General features: G+C 32.6%; 1 protein-coding gene across 1 annotated transcript in view; it reads left to right on the top strand.

Annotated features, from left to right (window-relative positions):
- Positions 1–19,361, top strand: part of LOC129216298 (uncharacterized) — a 32,326-nt gene extending 12,965 nt beyond the window's left edge. Inside the window, exons 2-4 of the mRNA XM_054850508.1 lie at positions 10,206–10,550; positions 12,508–12,939; positions 19,012–19,361. Coding sequence (XP_054706483.1) covers positions 10,206–10,550; positions 12,508–12,939; positions 19,012–19,361 — 1,127 coding nt within the window. The remainder of the gene's footprint in view (positions 1–10,205; positions 10,551–12,507; positions 12,940–19,011) is intronic.
- The last annotated feature ends 2,508 nt before the right edge of the window (positions 19,362–21,869 follow it).

The raw sequence follows: 21,869 nt of genomic DNA, 5'->3' as shown, positions 1-21,869 counted from the left end.
AAATAAAATTAAAGGCACGAAAAAACTCATTTTTTTTTTTTTTTTTTTTTTCAAAAATACTGCAACACGCTTTGATGTTTAACTATACCCCGATGTTTTTGTTCAACATATTTAATTATATTATCTGAAATATTTGCAAATACGAATGACATGTGAAAACATTTTTTTTAACTAAATAAAATGTTTAATAAAAAACGACTTTATTTGAAATTCGGAGAAGTAAAGTTTTAATTATCCACGTGGATTCAAATACCCTCCTCGTCTACGCTTGTATAGTTCAGTGATTTCAGATTTATTTGAAACTATGCACTACAATTTAATTTTGATTGATCTCTCACTCTGAAAGCAACTCGGTTGTAGCTGTTTATACACAATTAATTTTACACACCACCTTGACGATGTGCAAAAGAACGGAAACCAGTTGTGTATAGAAGGAATGGAATATTTTCTTTCATTTAAAAATTAAATATGAATGAAAACTTAAGCGAAATTTCATTTTCAAAAAATCACAGCATAGTTAAAAATTGTAGTATTTTCCACATAACATAAAAATTTTAGACGATATGCGTAAATAGTTTTCTTTTTTTTTAGTCACCAACTTTTGTGGTTTTGCTTGGGTGTTTTTGGGGGGGTTGAAATGAAAAAAAAATTCTTCGACCCAGTGAATGAACAACTGAACTAGCAGACAAACATAGATTTCTTCTAGTCGTTTTGTTTCTGGAAAAGTGTTGAAGGAACTGACTACTGCTAACTAATATTAAAAAAAATTGATGCATTATTGCTTCCACAAAAAAAAAAGAAAGAAAGAAAGAGAAAAAAAAAAGAAAAGAAAAGAAATCGATGTTTTTATTCACTGGTCGGTCTACCATATGTAGTTTTTTTCCTAACAGCTCTTATATTAAATAGAGAAGATTTTCTTTTCCGTCTTCAAAAAGAGTTTTCTTTCTTCTGGTCGTATAATTTCTCTTTTATTTTAGAAAATCTTCACATTCCTAGATTTGCAGTTATCTCTTCCCAATTACTTTCTAAGCTTCACTTTCTGTGTTAATAGAATTAAACGGAGGGACATTTAGGAAGAATACTAATAAAAACACTTTTTGAGATACTTCAACTTTTCTAGTAATTTCTATCAGCATTATTTTTTCACAAACATGATACTATAGCAAGTACGAGTAAATCGAGAAGTTCTTCCAGAACTAAACGAGCCTACTTTCTCGGATGTCAAAAGTGATTTCTTCTCTCGAATTTTTAAGGCTCAATACAGTATTAAAACAGTAAGATCAATTTAAAAAAATATGAATACTTATTTGAAAAAAAAATATTTAAGTTGATGTAAATATAATAACAAATTGTATTCACCCAAAGAGTTATGCTTCATGTTTCAACAAATGCAAAGTAATTGAAATATTTTTTCAACTTTTTTTTTTTTTTTAACCTAGAATATTTCAAATTTAAGAATTGTTTGTAGACACAAGTGGGGGAAATAAATTATACCTACTAATAAACTGCAATAAAATATTCCTCATTTTTTCCCCTAAAGTAAATGAACCTGCGCAATAAGAATGTATAAAGGATTAAAATGTAATACTTTACAAATTAACTCAATTTTTATCAAGCAATATCAAAAATTTAAATATGTTTTTTCAACAGAAGATTTATTTTACTTTTAAAACATTTCTAAATAAAAAAGTACCATTGAAACTATTAAAGTTTATTCCAAAAGGAACATTACTTCACTTTTCATTGCCAGAAACAAAAACGAATAATAGGAAGTTTAACAACTTATTGCTGAACTAATTATTTTACTGATCAATACCCATTTATATCAACAATAGGATTGTATTCATTTTTCTCGCAGTTTGAACTCCCTACATTTATTTTCAAACTATCAGTTGCTAACTTTTGCTCAACTTAAGTTTACGAGTAACTGCCTTTACGACTGCACGTACGAGTGACTGCATTCACGACTACTTACGAGTAACTGCATTTAGGGGCCATTCTTTAATTACGTAAGAGTCCCGTAAGGAGGGAGAGTTGAAAATATCTTTACATATCCTTACTTTGGGGGGCGGGGGTCAAATCCAGGGTTTGGCAGTGGTCATATTTCATTTGCGTTGGAAGGTAAAAAACATATTAGAGTGAGCTGTTTTTTATTTGTTTTACAAGAAATGAATTGGTGTAAAATATAATGAAAGAATCGCAATATGTAAGGCATGTTTTTTTTTTATTTAGTATCGCATCATATACAAAGAAATGTCGAAAAGACATTCAGTCTAGATTCTAGGAAATATTTCTTTACACAAAAAGGTTTAATTTAATAATAGTGAATTTAACAACGGTTCCAGTGATGTAAGACACGTTATTTTCGAAAACCGAAACGGAATATTACGTAAGAATAGGGGGAAGGGGTACCAAATCTTACGTACCCTTACATGGTTGAGGGGGGGGGGGGTCAAAAATTGCCAAAATCATCCTTACGTAATTAATGAATGGCCCCTTGCGACTGCACTTACGAGCAACTGCGTGATAAAACTATCAATACCATGCTAGAGATATTGCATCTAGTGTAGTAATAAAACGACTGGACATTCTCCAGGAAAACGGTCATTTTATCCCGCACGTGACGCCTCATATATTTTACTAAAAATAATATATTAAAATATCAATGAATAAATTATTTCTGCTTAACAAATTACAAACTTATGTGTGATTTCTTAAGCAAAAAATTTCGTTATTACTCTTTAAAATTATTACTTTTTTATGAAATATATTAACCGTCACGTGCGGGACAAAGGGTTGACTTCTGTAGAATGACCCATGAGTGTTATTGCTGCTACAGCATCAAACCTTGCCCGAAACTACGGTCGTTACATATGCGGAAACCATTCGGAAGAAGCTGACCCAGCTTTCAATGAAGATTTGCGAGAAGCTTTTGATTCAGACTTATTTTTGGGAACTCTTTTGACTCCTGTGGGTCAACAGGCTTCTTACTTTTTTGATATGGTTTCTAGCGACTTTTGGTTCTCGCCGAAACTCAAGGTTTGGGGCCTTGGACAGGCCTGGACAGGAATAGGATTTTAGACAGCAGAAAACATAATGGCTGCAGCGGCAGCCAAATTAAACTTCAATCCGAAATCGGCCTTCTCGGAAAGTTTCGAGCAGTGGAAGCACCACTAGGGGGTCGTGTGTAAAATTCCTAAAAGACTACTTTGAAGGGAATTAGGTCTCCAACGTTTGACGTAGGCCAGCTGTTTTCCCTCTACCAAAGGCTAGATATATTTTTCTAACACACCTCGCATCAATATCATCTATATGTCAACTATTTTAGTCGAAGAGCAATTTATTGCTTGCGCAGAGATGTGAAATACACAAAGATAACCATTAGAAAAATATTTTTAAAAAAATGGAATCTGCTTCAAAACTGCAGCTGAAAGTTGCTCTAAAAAGAAAAAAATAGTTTTGTTTTTTGAACATCATCAATACTTCTTTCAAACATAATTTTTGAAATTTACATTAAAACGATGGGGAAAGTGATGTGTGTAATCATTTTTCTTTTACATTTTTTATAAAAACCAGTCAAAATTACGAACGAAACATTTATACCGTTGCGCAGATATGTTATTATTAATGTCATTTCAAATTCTATTTAAGAACCTAATATTTTTTATGGCTCTCACCTCCCCCCCTCCCTTTTTAACATTGGGTTTTATATATTTAATCATTTTAATTGAGAAATTGAATAAATTATACAATTTTGACACATAACTTTTTTTTAAAGAACAAAATGGTCGATTAATCATATGAGGACGAAGTTAAATCATTATCTATCCATTTAAAAAAACTATTAAAATAGGTTTGTTACGTGAGGTACTATAAGCTAACAAAGAAAACAAAAAACATACATACGGCATGCACTGATAACCGCCTCCTTTTTGAAGTTTTTTAACAAGCTCTAAGCTAAACATTCAGGTGAAAAGTAATAATTAACTTCCTTAATAAGCTACTTCCCTTTTTTTAGCCCCAAAGAAGTTAGTTGCAACCAGACCAACTACTACGATAAGCTTAGAGAAAAGAATTGCATCGACTTCTGATACTTTACAGACCCCGAATCCAGTCGACCCCGAATCCAGTCGAGTTGTAAGACATGATTTTGTCCGGATTGTGACGTTACAGCCCCCTACGACAAAGACAACGACTCAACAAATATCTTCAATACCTGCTACAACAACAAAACCACATAAAAAAAGTTCCAGGCGTCCCAGGTATCGAGGTATGTATGATGAAAAGAATGTTGTAATGGAATATGAACATATTTAATTTTCAGAGAATTGGTAAGGCAATACGTAATGTAATTATTAAGTCTAAAACTCAATCTAGAAAAAATATTATAAACAACGAAAATACTTGAAATCCAAGTTTTTGATTGTTGCTAAAAATAATGAAATATAATAGTAAATATAAAGTTAATTTTGGTATTAAAAGCTAGCAAACTAATTTTAAGGGTACAATTAAGAAATGTGGATTACGATTTTCAAATTAATGACTTGTCTTTAACTAAATGAATCTTGGGAAATCTGCATTATTTGAAAAGCTTAAAATGCCTAAAATCCACGAACATGTGATTGCTTAAGTTCAGCCATGAAATTAATTTGTTGAATTTAGTTACAAACTAACTTCATAATTAGTGTCCAACCACGGATTGTAGGTATGGAATTGACAAACGTCCAGTTAACACGAGTCCAATGGGAGGGGAAAAATTAAAATTTCATGCGCGTGTTCCGTTCATTTGAATTAAGGCCCCTGTAGGCCTATATAGCGGCTCTAATTTGAATGAGACTCTGCTTAACTTAGAGGCTAACATACATCTGCAAAAACTGACTTCTCTAAAAACTGACTGATACTTCCATTTCCGCGTGTAAACCGGATGTTTGCCTTTACATACAATCCGTGGTCAGACAGTACTATTGTTTTCCCTTGTTTTTGGCAAAAATTACAAAGCGTAAGTACTTTAACTTTATAATTAATGTTACATTTCACTGTTTTTGGCAACAATTAAAAAACAACTATGTCACTTCCGTCAAACAAAAAGGTTGCAGATCAAAATTTCAAAGCCCTCCCATAAAAAGTTTAACATAAAAAAAAAGACTTAATTCTTGAAAATAGTTGAAGACACATAAGTCGAGAACAAAAGAAAGTATTTCCTTCTATGTATTTTGCAGATTGAGTTTTGAGTTTTCTGAAGTAATATTATTGCGGAAAGTTTAAATTTTCACTTATCAACTTTCCATCTAGTGTGAGAGAGAAAATTGTGTTACATTTGAAAAGGACGGGGGAAAATGGCGTACTTGTAAAAAAACCAAATTCCTTTAAATGTTTCAGAACAAGTAGAGATATTTTCTTCAAGCTGAGATTGGGACTTAATGATGATTTCAAAATTCGAAAACTTTTGTAATGGTTATGTATTTGACGATGGAAAATTGGTAAAAATATACCAGGGAAAAGTTTATCTTTCTTAAAGTTGCGTTGCAGATTTGGCGTAGTTTCGTGTATCAAGATCTCGAAGATTAACTTTTCAAAATCTTTGAAGGTTTTTTTGTTTTTATTTAATAATTAGTTTTTTTTTTACACTTTTTGGTAGAATTACGGTAACCGGGTCGCGTTGGCGTATTTTTTCAAAAACAGCCAAATTTGGCACCTAAGACTCAATGTAAACAAAGTACTACAGTGTAAACAAAGGAAATCATCTAATGAGAATAGACCTAAAGAAAAGGGGTGGAGCTTTGGATTGCTCCAACTATCCCCTTGATAACTAGAACTGTGGATTAACTTTCTCCTTTCTTTGATTATAACGGAAAGGAAGCAAAAAAAGTGATAAAACTTTTCCTTTTGTAATTGATGAAAATATATTATTAAGCCTATTTTTTTATAGAATTTTATTGCTTTTCTTATTTTAAAATTAAGTTTGTAGAAAAGACAAGTGAGATATAACGTTTTTCAGCATGTTACCATAATGTGCGTGGGAGCGCATAAAACGAAATGGTTCATGACAAAAATGATGTTACACTTTTTATGTTTGATTTCCTAAAAAACATTAAAATGAAACATTTCTAGCAAATTTAACAGCATTAAAAGTTTGATAAAAAAAAACGACATTAGTCTGAAATTGTTTTTTAGGTAAATAGAAAAAGCCTTTAAGTAGATTTAATGTTCAATTAAATTTAAAATGATCTGCGAAATAAGTTAAATCACATCAAAAGATCCATTCAGAGAACATTATTATAACTAACTCACTGAATAAGTCATTGCAATAAGTAATGAATAAATTAAAGATGGAACAGTAAAACACAAAAGAAATTATTCACTGCGAACGAATTCCAAAAAAGTATCCAAAGATATGAATAACTGATTTTTAAATCCATATCTTAAAATAGTGACAAACATTCCGAGATGTAAAGGATTGTAAAATGTTTCGAAGATCAAAAAATTGAAGAAACACAATATATTTTGCCATTTTTTGACGAAAAAAATCTTTGAGAAAATTAATAATCTTGTTCTATGGAAAAATTATTAAACAAATATGTACATTGCAATTTTGAGTAGTGAACTCTAAAATGGTTGATTGACCAAACGAATAGCGAATAAGCTTTGTTGTAGGGTTACCAACATTGCTCCGTCGCCAAGGTAAGGTAGCGGGTTGCCAGAATGAAATATTTATCACCGCGACCCGGTTACCGTAATTCTACCCACTTTTTAGTTAGTTTCCATTGTTTTAGTTATTATGATTACTAGTGGTACCCGCACGGTTTTGCCCGTAGTAGAAAATTAAAAGATCATTTGGTTTGCCTTTTTACAAACAATGGATGATGAATTACTCACCAATATTGATATGTTCATTTGCTTGCCCATGTTATGGTAGTTTGCTGGTCCACGTTATGATAATTTACTCGTTCGTGTTAAGATAATTTGCTCAGTAAAATGTTCTTAAAATTAGAATAGAAAAAGAACAATTCGAATTTTTGAAAAATCGCTTCGAGGTGCAAAGTCCCATAGACATAGTATAAATTAATTTTGTGTCAAATTTCATGGAAATCGGCCAAACGGTCTAGGCGCTATGCGCATCACAGACCTTCAGACATCCAGACATCTAAACATACAGACATCCAGACAGAGATCCAGACTTTCAGCTTTATTATTAGTAAAGAATATGATAAGATGGTAAATTTCGCAATCTTGTTATTTTATGGAGAGACTTTACACCGTGAGGATTATTAAGTAACTAGCGGTACGTGAAATACACCGCCAGCTCAGTCATTTCCAGCCGAGGACTGCAGTTTCGTGCTTATTAGCACTCATCAGCACGGCATAGGAAGTGACTGAGCTGGAGATGGAGAACCTTGCCTCGCGTTCAATCTTCGAGTTGAACCGAACCACTGCTTCGGTCACTCGTCTGGTCTGCTAATTCTATATTAACTACCAGTTTGTTTCGCACTCTTGGCTTCCTTAAGAGGTTCTCCATCTCCAGCTCAGTCACTTATTATGCCGGGCTGATGAGTGCTAATAAGCACGAAACTGCAGTCCTCGGCTGGAAATGACTGAGCTGGCGGTGTATTTCACGTATTTCTGCTTTAGCCCTGGCTAATGGGTGGTAATTTACTGAATATAACTAGCGGTGGTTTAAACTACTGATTATTTGTCCCTCTAGGGACCTCACTTGACTTAAAGCTACATATGGTTGCCCTTGAGCAAAAATGCGCAAACTTAAGTCAACCACAGCTATATAAACAGCCAGTATAGCTAATGATGACGCGAGCTCGTTAACGTCGTCAAACAAATCTTTCTCACAAAACTAAAAAAAAGCCCGTCAAAAATTACACGTCGCGAAACTCAGTCCCCTGAATCACGACAAAAACAAATGCAACATGTTAGAGAAGAAAATAGAATTAGTAGACTTACGGAACAAATAATTCAGGCAGCCGAAAACGCTGCCTGCATTTGTCGCAGACTCTGTCGCACGCAGGTAGCATGCGAAACGATCCCGAACTGACAATATGGTGACTGGTTGTTTTCGTGGTAAATTTTGATTACTGCCATGTGCTTAGTGACACTCCCAAGGTTACGATAAATCGATTGACGTAAGAATTGTCAAAATGGCAAGCGTTTAGACTCTAGAACTCCACATAGAAACAAACATACATACATATACTTATAAACACATTGCCCTCCTTTGCGTTGCGCATGCGCAGTCGGATAATAAATACGGTTCAATTTCTGACAAACTCTTACAAATGAATCAAATTCATATAATTACTTTTGTTAACGTTAAACAATCAACCTATAGAAGAGCGAAGAACAGATTTTCTTTCAAATCGATAAATTCATCACTTGCACCAGTGTTATTAAAAAGGATTAGATAGTAAAAAGGCTAATGCATAAAAGTAAAATAAAGTAATTTAAAATTCTGTTGTCACAAGTATTGGTTGCATTAAAGTAGAAAAATGCAAGTATGTGTACATGCATATTATTTTGCAGGGGCACAATTTTAAACGTTTTTAATAAATACTTAAACATTAATTTATTCCTTTTTCTGGAAATATTTCTTCTTTAAAAGTTTTTATTTTAAAGTAGCGCCTTGAAAGTTGTTTTATTTTTTTCATCGACGTAAAGAAGATATTATTTTATTTTTTTTTTTCTCTTCATACCTGAGATTCTAAGTTTCTCTTCTCAAATATTTATATTACCTTCTTCTACTTTTTTTATGAAAGAACGACAAGAGTGTTTTCTTATAAAAATAGCCTTATTTTTTTCGCTCTTGATAAGAAATCTAACCTGCCAAAAGTAATAAAGTTTTTTTTTTGGCCTTTAGTACCTAGTTACTTTTTTCCTAACCCTTAATAATTTTTTCCGACGTTGGAAACAGTTTTCTGTTTTGAATGTAGTACAGTGGAACCTGTGTAAGTTGAACACTAGCGGTATATATATATATCACTCTCTAATCTTGCGTATAGTTATAATTTTACAATCTGGTACATTTACAACAATCTTTATTTGTGTTTGTGCCAAAAATATTTGCTCGTAAACTACGTTTGCAGGAATTTCACAACTTCTGATCTGTTTTGCTGTTTTAAATCAGCTGAACTTTCACTGAATTACAAACATTTAGTTGCAATAATCCTTGAGCTTGGGAAAAAAATTAATTTTGCATTGTACATTAGAAAGAGTATGATAAATGTGATGTCGCTTAGTCCAAAGTTACGTAAACTTAGCATGTAAAGGAAGTTATAAGGATTAGTACAAGAAAATATTTTGTTCAAAATAGCTAAAACAAATTAAAGTAATTTTTTCAAGCAAAAAAAATTATATTCATAACCTACGCAATTTAGGAGCACTAAAACCAAATTAGATTAGTTTAAATGTTTATATATCAATCACGAAATTTTTATCTTAATTTAATAAACCAACACTGTTGGATTAGGTTTTTATAAAGATATCACAAAAGTTATAATTTTTCAATTTAGTACATTTACAACAATCTTTATTTGTGTTTGTGCCAAAAATATTTGCTCGTAAACTACGTTTGTAGGAATTTCACAATTTCTGATCTGATTTGATGGTTTTAAACCAGCTGAACTTTCACTAAATTACAATCATTTAGTTGCAATAGTACCTGAGTTTGAGAAAAAATAAATGTTTTGCATTGTACATTAAACAGACTATGTTAAATTGATAAATGTGACATATCGCTTAGTCCAAAGTTACGTGAACTTAGTATGCAAAGGAAGTTACAAGGATTAGTACAAGAAAATGTTTTATTCAAAATAGCTATCACAATTTAAAATAATTCTTTTCAAGCAAAAAAAAATCGAAATAAATGCTTAAGCTATTTTATTTATAAACTGTGCAATTTAGGAGCGCTAAAATCAAATTAGATTAGTTTAAGTGTTTATATATCACTCACGAAAATTTTATATTAATTTAATTAACCGAAACTTTTTGGATCAGGTTTTTATAAAGATACAACATTACAAAAAGTGTCCAGGAAATGTTTATATATAACGTGTATATATGAACGAAATGTTATCAGTCAATTCAAGAATGGTTTCATTTATATTTTACAAAAAACCTTTAATCACACCTTACCACGAAGTTTTACAAAATACTCTTAAACTTCTTTTTGTTTTTAATTGACTAAATTTCATGTATCATAGGGCTCTCTCACGTTAATCTCCAAGCGGCAAAGAGGGTAAAGTCGGAAAAACTAACTCCTGGCAATACAGGACCACAGCCAGCCACTACATCATCAACAACACAGATTTCTCCCAGGCGTTCCAGACAGCATGAATTTCATTTCAGAAATTCGGTCAGTTTTCAGACGATACCACCAAGCTCCTTCTCAGATAGAAGATCGTTGTCGTCTTCAACGATTCCCTCTCAACCACTTGTTCATGAATCACCGACAAAAAGAAGCAAGATACTGAAGGAAAATAATCTTATATTCAGTTTTGAGCCCACTCGACGGAGTGGTAGAACGAATTTGCTTCGGAATGTTACAGGTAATTCTAAATTTCTATGTTTAATATTTTTGTTACTTTTCCGAACCGAGGTACGCAACTCAGTTTGGCGACTTGTTTACATTCTACACTGTAAAAAAAAAACCGACACTTTACTAGTTATTTCCGTGGAACGTTTTGGGATTTCAGAGGTTGTGACCTATTTCCCCGTAAAATCCAGTATCTTCGCCAAAAAGTTTCCTGAATTGCTAAAAGATGCACTAACGCAGACTTTCAACTGGTGTGAAAACTATTTTTTTGCTACCAGTTTAAAGATTGACTGAGAGTGTTTATTAAGTGTATTGACTTTAGCTTGTGTACGGCCCGTCTGGTCTGACTAAGTTCCCAAAGGGAACAAATAAGTCAGTGGACAGTTGCAGCTTTGCAAAGCAGGAACTGCAGGCAGGATTATGCTTGGTTCTTACTTGCAAATTTCGCGTGCTTTGGCCATGGTTGCTCTAATGCTTCTGGAGCCTTCTTGGTAACTCAGGAAAGCTATGGTCAATAACATTAAATCTACTTAATTTTTCTAGAAGGCTCACGAGACATGGTTGGCTTTAACAGGGGAGATTTTCCAATAATTCAGAATCTTTCAAGGATAATTTCAGAAAGGTTACTGACTTTTGTCAGAAAACGTTCCAGGTTTTTGCAAGATGTGTCACTGACTGAAATTGGGCACGTCAGCTGCCTATTATTTTCCAGGGACGTTTCTGAATCGTTTTTACAGTGTACCTTGGCGACAATTTAAAAAGTGCTTAAAGTAACTGGCAACATCAGCAAATACATAGCAACCCCAGAATTTTTAAATTGCTGAATGTCATCGACTACGAACATTTAATTTGCAATAACTATTTTAAAAAAACCCGCCAAAAATAATACAAAAATGTGCCAAGTAAAGTACCTTTAACGGAACCATAAAAGTTCTAAATTTATAAACATGATGTGGTACTTTAAAGGAAGCAAAACTACGATATCATCTCAATCAACATCAAAACCAAAACAATTCAAAAACATTTTTTTTAAAAGAAAAGAGAAAATACGTGTCATAAGAAATGTTTCGAAGAATTCACCATAAAAATTTCTGCAAAACTCAAAATTGTGTGTATCTTGACCCCCAACTTCTGCCCGGTACTTTTGAAAACTTCTTCTTTGTTATTAAAATAGCATACAAAATTTAATGAAAGAAAGTTTTGGAAACTATTTTAAACAACGCTTGTAGTTTTAAAAGTGAAGAGTAATAATTTTATTAGCATTATTAAAATCTAGAAGTTCAGACAAAGAAAAGAAATGGAACTTCTAAGAGGAAGATTACGAATAAATGTTTTTTCGATTGCAGACAGAAAAAAAAACGAAAAAACCCCTTGTGAATGCAGTTAGTGTTTCGTCCTAATATAATTAAGTTAACCGTTTTTCAAAAGGAAAATAATTTATTTTATGTTCTAAACAGAGCCACAGGGTAGGAGTCGGACTAATTGTGGGGTGAACGAATTGTCGTCGGAAATCGTAAATTTAAAATTCCAAAAGTCGAAGTCGGTCATTTTTGCTCAAAGTTCGCTATTCTGCCATTTTAATTGAGTCGGAGTCGAAGGCTCTAAAATTTACCGAGTTGGAGTCAAAGGCTCTAAAATTCTTGAAGTCGGAGTCGGTCATTTTCCCTTGGACTCCACTACTCTGGTCTTGATTCTTCGTTTCTTTTATTCAGCACTTAACTAAAATATACAAAAATATTAATGAAAGAAGATAAATAAACTAATAATACAGAAGTTTTACAACATTTATGTAAGCATTTCGAGATTTTTTTTCCTTTTGGCGAAGCAATTTTCTTTTTCATGTACTTTTATTAAATGTTAAAAGATTATTGTTTGACATTTTTAATTGAGAAGTAAAACATTACAAAACAGATTGTATTAATTGTACTATAAAGTTTACAATACTGAAGAATATCCACTTTTTCTTTCAGTTACGCCGCAAAATGAAAGAAATGCTACTTTGAGAAACAGGATAAACCTACATCGTTCAAGACCCTCGGCACCAGTTCAAAATCCTTGGTGGACTCAGGTTACAGCTCCCACACCTTCTTCAGTACCCATTTCTAAACCGGTGACAAATCTGATCGAAAAACAGTTCCGTGTTTCTTTAACTACAACAAAGCCAATTCGAGACCAAGTTCCAGTCACATCTACTGCTCAAAACAGTGCTAGGAGAGAAAGTCGGAATTTCAGAGGAGCGGATTTCAAACCAGAATTTTCATCGACAGATCCAAATCCGTCAAGTACAACGATGACTAAAAAACCATTTAGAGTTTACTTTTTCGAGCCAAAAAGGAAGAAAAGCAAACAAGTTGATCAGTCTGCAAAAGAATCGGATAAAGAAACAAAAATGTTGGCGAACAGTAAGTGTTGTTTTTAAGTCATGTTTGAGAGTTTATCTCTGCCGTGGGAAGATAAAGGGCAGTATCTGTACATTTTTCTTTTTTTTTTTTTTGCGTTTTTTCATCTATTTTACTTTAGTTTTATTGAACAAGCTTATATTTAGTTCCCGCTAAAAATAAAACACTAAAAAAACTTCAAATTCCGAGATTTTTCTATTTTTAGTACGGAATTAAAAACATGTTTCTGAACAAATATTAAAAGAACTCATTTTTGCACGAACTGTTTTTTTACCTTCATAGGCAGATCATTTGAAAATCACTTTTAAAATAAGCGTTACTAATAAAAAGTGTTTTATAATGAACTACGTTCAGAACATTGAAATTTTAATAAAAATTTAGTATTTAAAGTGAGCTCAAATAAAAAAATAGCTACAGTTACATATAATGCCATTTTAAATGACTGGTTCATCACAAACAATATATATAGTGATGCATAGATATTAAAAAGGTAAAATTTTCACTTATGTCAATACTTCATTCAGAGTTTTAAAAAAATTTGATTTGCTTTTTACCGACTCTTTGTTGAAATTCATCAGAATGCGCTCAAAATAGACCCACAAAGAGCTCAAGATAAATTTTACACTCCACTTAGAATGAATAAAAGCACAGCGCACGAATTAAATTTGAACGCCCGTGTCGCAAACTAAATTATGCTGTTGCCACAACTTATTTATAGATCGCACAGTTTTGAAAACAAACGCATGGAGTAACATTTTTAGCTGTATTTTGAGTAGTGTCAAGTATTTTACACAGTAATACAATTCACGCAAATTGAATTGCAGCGCATAATAAAAGGATATTGCTTTTTTGTGTCATTGCAGTAAACAAGTACACCGCCCACTAAGAGAACTGAGCTTATTGGTAAAATGGCTCGCCAAAGAATATTTTTCTCTATCCCTCAAACAAATTTTGCTTTAGTTTAGTTGGTGTTCTATGGTGCTATTTACTAGAAAAAAGTTTTTTTTTTTGCAGATTTTCTGCTTTGTGGCTACATTCCTTATCGTGGTTCCGGAAAGGAATGTTGCCACAAAAGAGTAATTAAAACAGTAAAAAATATTCCCTCCATGTATTTTTGCATAAATAGCTTTATTATTTTGTTTTACGAAAGGATTTATTTGACTAATTTTTGAACTTATTAGTTCTGCTAATATTCGAGATATCATGACTAGTATGTGAAAGTAATATTTTTGTCTATTTACGAGTAAATTGCACGTCCTTATGAACTCAGCCAAATAAACCACAACAAGTACAGAAATCTGTTTCAGGATTGCAATTTCCATTTTTCATTTCATGGTCGAATGGTTTGAATTCTTTCTAGTACGAAGAACGAAGGAGTAGTTATTATAGCCGTTTCATGAGTGGAATTGATTTGCTATATATTTTCCATTACAACTATCAATTCCAATAAAGGCCCGTATTTTCATGCTGTACACTTAAAGTAATGATGAAATGACATTACGTATATTAGAAACTTAAACGCAGTTATGTAAAATTATTTAGTACGAAAACATAAAAGATTTTTAAATAATCAAACAAAAGGCATATTTACAGTTAATGAAGCTCAAATTGAAAAGTATAAAGCTTCTCTAAAAAAAAATAATTATTATTATTGTTTTATTCTGAATATTATAAATATTGTTGTTATTGAATAATAATAATAAAAATTATCATTGTTATAATAATAATAATTATTATTATTATCATTATTATTATTATTATTTTTAGTAGTAGTAGAAGTAGTAGAAGTAGTAGTAATTTATAATAATAATAATAATTATTATTATTATTACTATCATTATTATTATTATTATTATTGCTATTATTAATAATATTTTTTAAATATAATTATATATAATTATTAAGAATTAATGGTATTATTAAGGAACCTATTTGAAAAATATGTTTTTTTTTTCATATTGTTTTTTGGCTCCTTACCTGAATATCATGACCATATATTCTCCTTAATTTTTTTTTTTTTGATTGAATGATGGTTAAACAAGAGATTTTTTGCATCGCATTGTTTATATAACCGTATTTAAAAAAAAGATATATATATATATATATATATATATATATATATATATATATATATATATATATATATATATATATATATATATATATATATATATATATATATATATATATATATATATACTGCTCGCTAAGAAGACTGCCATTGATCCCACAACATAGATAGCAACGGTAGACTATGGTGCCGGACTAGAGCGACGTGGATGACAGAATGGCGAAATGTCGTGTTCTCAGATGAATCCCGCTTCTGTTTATTCAGTGATAGTCGCCGCATACGTGTGTGGCGTCGCCGTGGAGACAGATCTAATCCGGCAGTAACTTTGGAACGTCCCCCCGCAGGACAACGTGGCATAATGGTTTGGGGCGCCATTGCGTACACTTCCATATCACCTCTAGTTCGTATTCAGGACACAATGACGGCCCAACGATACTTGGATAATGTGCTGCGGCCGGTGGAAATCATTTACCTTCAAGGGCTACCTAATGCAATTTTTCAGCAGGATAACGCCCGACCACACAGTGCTCGCATCTGCCAACATGCTCTCCAAGGCACACAGATGCTTCCCTGGCCATCATACTCTCCTGACCTGTCACCAATCAAACATGTGTGGGATGTGATTGGACGCCGTTTGCAGACTCTGTCCCTGCCTCGTTCAGAAGACGAACTGTGGCAAATGGATGAAAGGGAATGGAGAGCCATCCTTCTGGACACCATCCGCACCCTTATTGACTATATGCCTAGAAGTGTTTCTTCGTGTATCGCTGTCCGCGGTGGTGCTACATCCTACTGAGCCGACGCCGTTATCGCTCTGTATTCTGCCTATCATTTTGAAATTAAGATCATTTATTGTTCCTTGCTGTCTATGTTTTTTTCTCAAATTTCATGACTTTCTGACTACTCCTTCTTGGTGTTGCATTTTCAATGTCGAGCAGTGTTTATATATGTGTGTATATATATCTAATTTGAATTCTGACACTTTGAATTCGAATTATGTTTTTCGCAATCACGATTTGCGACAGGACCCTACTCATTACAGGCTATTGTTTCTAGAAACGGCTCACATGTCCTTCCAAGCCTGCCCCTCCTCCTGGGCGGTTACGTGGGTGTATGTGTGCAAGGACCGGTTTGTGTGTAGACGTGTGTGTATGTAGGAGTGTTTGCATGCAGGACATGGACGCCACCGCCTAGGAGGAGGGGATTCCTGTGGACCGTGCTGCTAGTGCAGGCAAGGACCAGAGGAGCAGCTCCGTCCTCCGGTGGACGGCGGTGCTGCAGAGGCCCCTGGTCCATTCTAAAAAAGAAACCGGACATCAAGGACCGTCAAATGAAAACAATAAGCAATAATGATTGCTCGAAAAAAATAAATAAATAAATAAAAATAAACTTTAAGTGGTGCTAAAAAAAAAAGCTTCCCTATTTGATTTAAAAAGAAGTGATGACTTTTATTTGTTTTAAAGAAATTTGCCATACCAGCTTTTGTGCACTTTCAGTGCATTTATAAATATTCACACTTTCATCAATTAAAGCTTTAGTCTGCAGGGAGCCATAATATGCTATTCTACATCAACTTACGTTTTAAAATAATGTTTCAACATGTATATTAGGCTACATTATAAACCGTTTAGACAAAACGTGATTAAGAAAGTCTGAGAAGAATCCAATTTAAAATCGTGTCAAGTTGAGAACTAAGACACTTTTAAATGATCAGTATGGCCGTTACTCTAGTATCAATGTTCAAGTAAAGCTGTTACACGTTGAAAATCAAGTTTTACACCAGAGTCTTTGTAGTAAGTCAATAACAAACCATTAGATTGCGAGACTACGCCATAATAAAAATTCTTATCGAAATCATCATTTCAAGTAATATGTCTAACGTAAAACGAATAGTGATTACACAGGCGAAGAGACTGCTCACTAATTGGTTTGGCGGATTAGAATTGTGTAAACGCACTGAGATTTCATCTAGCTGTACAAAAGCAGTATTGGAGGGTGCAGAGTTAAAACCATGCTGGTTATTACGAAAGATGCGCTTACGATAAAATATTGTTAATTTGCATTGTTTAACCAAACTAATAGCATAACATTTGATAGTTTTGTCTCTAAATTTCAGAGAAGGATAACTAAGTGGATTTCGGTTCTTATGAAACCACTGTCCTATAGTCGGACATCGTTACTACCATTAATTCTTCATAACAATGGCCCTTTTAAACAAAAGCCTTTAATATCTCTTCTACAGAAATAGGAGGGTTCGTGCGTCTGCTGCTTAGGAGAGATGACGCACTGTTCTCATTCGTTTACATGCTTGGAGAGATAACGCGACTTATTGGTTACTTCGTATTGTAAAACGCAAGTGAACAAATCGTAAGTTAAACGAGTCACAAAGTAACTTCAACGTATTTTTTTTTCTTCTTTTTATAATTTTCTGGCGGTTTTTGTTTTGTTTCTTTAATTTGTTTTCCTCGAGCTGCAATTTTTGCCCCCTTTCTAAAAAATTGTGCATATTCTGGTAAATTAATTATAGGTTAAAATATTTACTCCCACTACAGTATAGAAAAACCTTACAATAATATCATTTAAATGCAATTACTGTTGTTAAAAATTTGATTGTATATTTTTTATTAAAAACAATCTGCCAATTAAAAACCATCTTCGCAATCTCTAAGACCCCATGAGGACATATTACACAAAAGTGCCCCCTTGATTTTTGTTACACTTGTTGCGTTACATTAAAGTGTAACAGGAATATATCAATGTGAATGCATAACCAGAAAATAATGTTAGAATTATACATGAACAGTTTAGCAAAATACTGATAACTAGGTATGAGGCAAACCCAACCTGGTAGTACTGTGAAGGCTATAAAGAGCCTAATCACAACATTACGATGCTGCAAGATTAGTTTTGCCCAAACAATAGAGTGCTTTTTACTATTTTGGTGAATTGTACTCAAAATCTTAAACAAAGTACAATCTTCATTTTGATATTTCTCTAAAAACTTATGAAAAATGGTGTGTCAAACAACAAATTATGTGTGTACAGAGAAGTATAAAGATGAAGGGATAACACGTAATTTCATTTTCTCATAATAATGCTTAATGGCATAAAATGTGAGATAATGAAATTTGACAAGTGCAGCACCAGTTTTTTTTTTCTTAAAAAAGGTCAACATATGAGTTACAAATGTGTGTATTCGCCGTTTAGAGGTGCAGAAGGACAATTTACCCCCCCCCTCCCCCCACACATTGCTTTGAGTTATTAATGTATTTTTTTAGTGGAAATGGTTTTTGTGATTTTTCGCCATGATTTGCATTGAATATCCCCTGGAAAGCGTCGAAGTGACGACCTGTGTAAAATACGCCAACAATTGATCTGTTGACTGAGCACTCATATTACTTTCATTTTTTTAAATTTTGAATTAAAATGCGCTGGCTTTCATATTGAAAGGCAAAGGACGCATGTCATAAAAAGTTAAGATGGTAAAAGAAGTTACTTTCTGAGTCACTTGTTCTTGGATTACTAAAAATACATTATAATGCAGAGACACATATGTCATCTTTTGTTTAGATCTGCTGATTACCACTACACGCTTTAGTTTGGTGAATTATTCTTTTTTCTTACAATCCATTCTTTTAAGTCCCACTTAATATCTCCTTACACGTAATTGTTTGAAAGATATTGCAGTGTTCTACAGATATAAACCCATGTTTATGAAAAGAATAAAGTGATATAATAAAAGAAAGTTTACTTTTCAGTGGAATGTACATTTATACAATCTTTATTTGTACAATTGGGTTTCTACTTGTCATTATTTTTTGTTCTAATTTCTCAAATCACACAAATTTTAAATCGGGATTTAAGAATAGAGTTCGCTTTTCTGCAGTTACCGTGCCACCTTATGGGGGTCACCCTAATCGGGAGTATACTGTATATTTTTTAACAAGATGATTTACAGAGACAAATCTTTGTTTTCAATACTAACATTCATTCTATTTCTACAGCTAATATTTATGAAAGTTCTTCTAGAAGATCACGACATCGACAGCTTGACAACAGTTCCAACAAAAACCCAGCAGTTTCCCGCTCCCCGAAGAGACTTCCTTCTACGCAAATCAATTCAGAGACCACATCGACAACACCTGCTCTGCTACCGAAAGCTACATCAAGAAAGCCGAGATACATACCTTTTATTCGTCATCAACCAAATGTTGGAACTAAATCTCCCCAATTAAGTCAAAGAACAACTAAATCAACTACTATACGACCCGTCACCATTCTTGAATCATCTTTGGAATCCGAATCTTTTCTAGATTATGTCCATAGACCATTCGAAATCAGAAGAACAGGATGATGTATTTCATTTGAGCAATGGATTTCCAAGACAAGCTATAATGGTTAAGACTTAATGTGTGATAAGTGTACTTCAAAGCAGATCAGCGACAGGAGTAGGTGTAGGAACTTAAACCTGAAACTCTATTGTCAAATTGAAAAGTACTCAGTAAACTCGCAGAAAATAATCTTCTTGCTCGTCACATAATTGTATATTTCTTGTATTTACTATTATATTTTGCTCATGTATTGCTCAGTCAGTTCCATGAGTCCGGCTAAAGTCTTCGAGTTATTGGTAGTTCGAATGATGGGAAGTAACCCCAGTCTTCTCAAGAGAGTTAGAGATTCAATTAAATATCCGAAATAAACGAGCATTCGAGTTGGAAGGCCTTGAGTCCTCGTGAGTTTACTGTATGAGATAAATTTTGTGTAAAATATATTTAAGTTTTAAGTACTGCTCAACATAGAAATTTGAGGCACTTTTAAACTGATAATGGGATCAATGCTAAAAGCTTCGTTCTAAAACGAAAACTTTGTACCGCCCATCTGCTGATTGCACTATGACATAAAATAAAGAAGCAGACATGATGAGGTTGGTGTGTTAATCATTCGAACATTATATTGTAATTATGCCGAAAATAATAAATGTTTTTTTTTGTTTGTTTGCGGCTGTCTTCTGCAGCTTGAATGCATCATCAGTGATATCGTAATTGTGATTATATATATATATATATATATATATATATATGTGTGTGTGTGTGTGTGTGTGTGTGTGTGTGTGTGTGTGTGTGTGTGTGTGTGTGTGTGTGTGTGTGTATAATATAGCTGCTATATAACTTAGTTTATTCAATTATTCAACCCAAATGTGAATAAACATTTAAGAAGTATTTTACTGTGAAGAGTTTTAATGAGATTTTTTTTTCAAAAACATTTCAAAAAGTACAGGATTAGTTTCTTTAGAAGAAATATTTTTTGCAGCTGGAGTAAGAAAAAAACCTTTAATGAACTACTTACTAGCACGAAATGGTCAATACCCCAATTCATCTTACATTTTCGTTTTTTCAGAGCAACCTTACTTAACAAATTTTGAAAAGATTTTAAATTGCAAGAAATGAGCTACGAAGCTATCTAACAATGTTTCAACATATCATTAGGTTCTATTATGTCTTGAAATGAATTCAAAATAGCGGCAACGAGCTGTAACGAGCGTTGCTTAATATGCTAAATTTCCCATTAGCTGAAGGATTCCCCTCACATATTATGCAGTACATTTTGGAAATTCATATCACGTGAGGAAAATTGCATTCAAAATTTCTCTTTTCGGAAAATACAAAACAAAATTGTTTCAGAACTCTTTGAAAAAATTTAAGCTTTTGCAAAACATTTAAAAAAAAGGCGAATTTAAATGGATGTCTCATAACTTCACAGTAGAGTAAAACAGGCTTAGTGATTTTTTTTGTATAGAATCCTTCGAGGTTGAGTTTTAACGGAATTTTCATTTACTGCTTTTTTTTAATTAAAACACCATGCTTCGAAAACAATAGAAAATGCAAAACGCGATTTTATCCACGGCCTAACCACTTTTATTAAAGTACATAAATAGCTATTTGTCCTACCTTTTTAAAAATATGTTGGTAAATGCATTTATTTAATGTGTGAATTATATATAGGATTTGATCTCAGTAATTGAAAATTTGAAAAATTCTCACTGTAAATTCACTATTTTGACACGTGATCTTAAACACTTTTTTCGATTATATACATATTGTGTTAATTTTAAAACATCTAAATGTATTTTTTTTTTTTTTTTGGCTTTTTAACCTTTCTAACACGACTGTTAAAATAGTCTTGAAATGCCTACATGCGAGTTGCATGCAAAGATTGTTTCACATTGTGAAAACAAGACAACTGGCATTAGTTATTCTAAAATTAGTTTTAACTGAAAAGTGAAAGCAGTACATTCAAGTTAAAAATAAAGAGAGGTTTATTAAAGTATAATACAAGTCAGTTTTTTTAAATATAATAAAAAAGGTAAGTTGAAAGCTTTGAAAATGGCGATTGAAAACGTAACCTTAGCGACTTGAAAATTCGTATGAAAACTGCAAGATACAAAACTAAAAAGATGAGTTTTAAAAGTGCTGCAGAGAAAATTCAAAGTGAAAATATCTCGTAAAAGAACAAAGCAGCGAAACTATGTTTTTAAAAAATGATGAAACGATATTTTTTTACAATTTATTTTGTTATGTCATTAAAGACGTGATAAATCGAAAAACTCCTCTTTGGAAAATAATATTTAAAAAAAATCAAATACAGAGCTCAATTTAGAATCACAACAAAAGAGCAAATTATTCAGGCATACAAAACAAATTCCAATCAGACTTAAATTTTCATGACCAATTTTTTTTTTCAAAATATTTACAAAAAGTAATGACGTGACTGATAAACACACAGTCTCTTTTTACCAATTTATTTCGCAATACTTTCAATTTATTTTCCTACTGGAGAAGCGAAATGGTACTCTTTTCGCCTT

The sequence above is a fragment of the Uloborus diversus genome, chromosome 2 (genome assembly GCF_026930045.1).
Source record: "Uloborus diversus isolate 005 chromosome 2, Udiv.v.3.1, whole genome shotgun sequence".
In the NCBI taxonomy this organism is placed as follows: Eukaryota; Metazoa; Arthropoda; class Arachnida; order Araneae; family Uloboridae; genus Uloborus; species Uloborus diversus.
The sequence above is the reverse complement of the archived record's forward strand: the minus strand, read 5'-3'. Positions and strand labels throughout refer to the sequence as shown.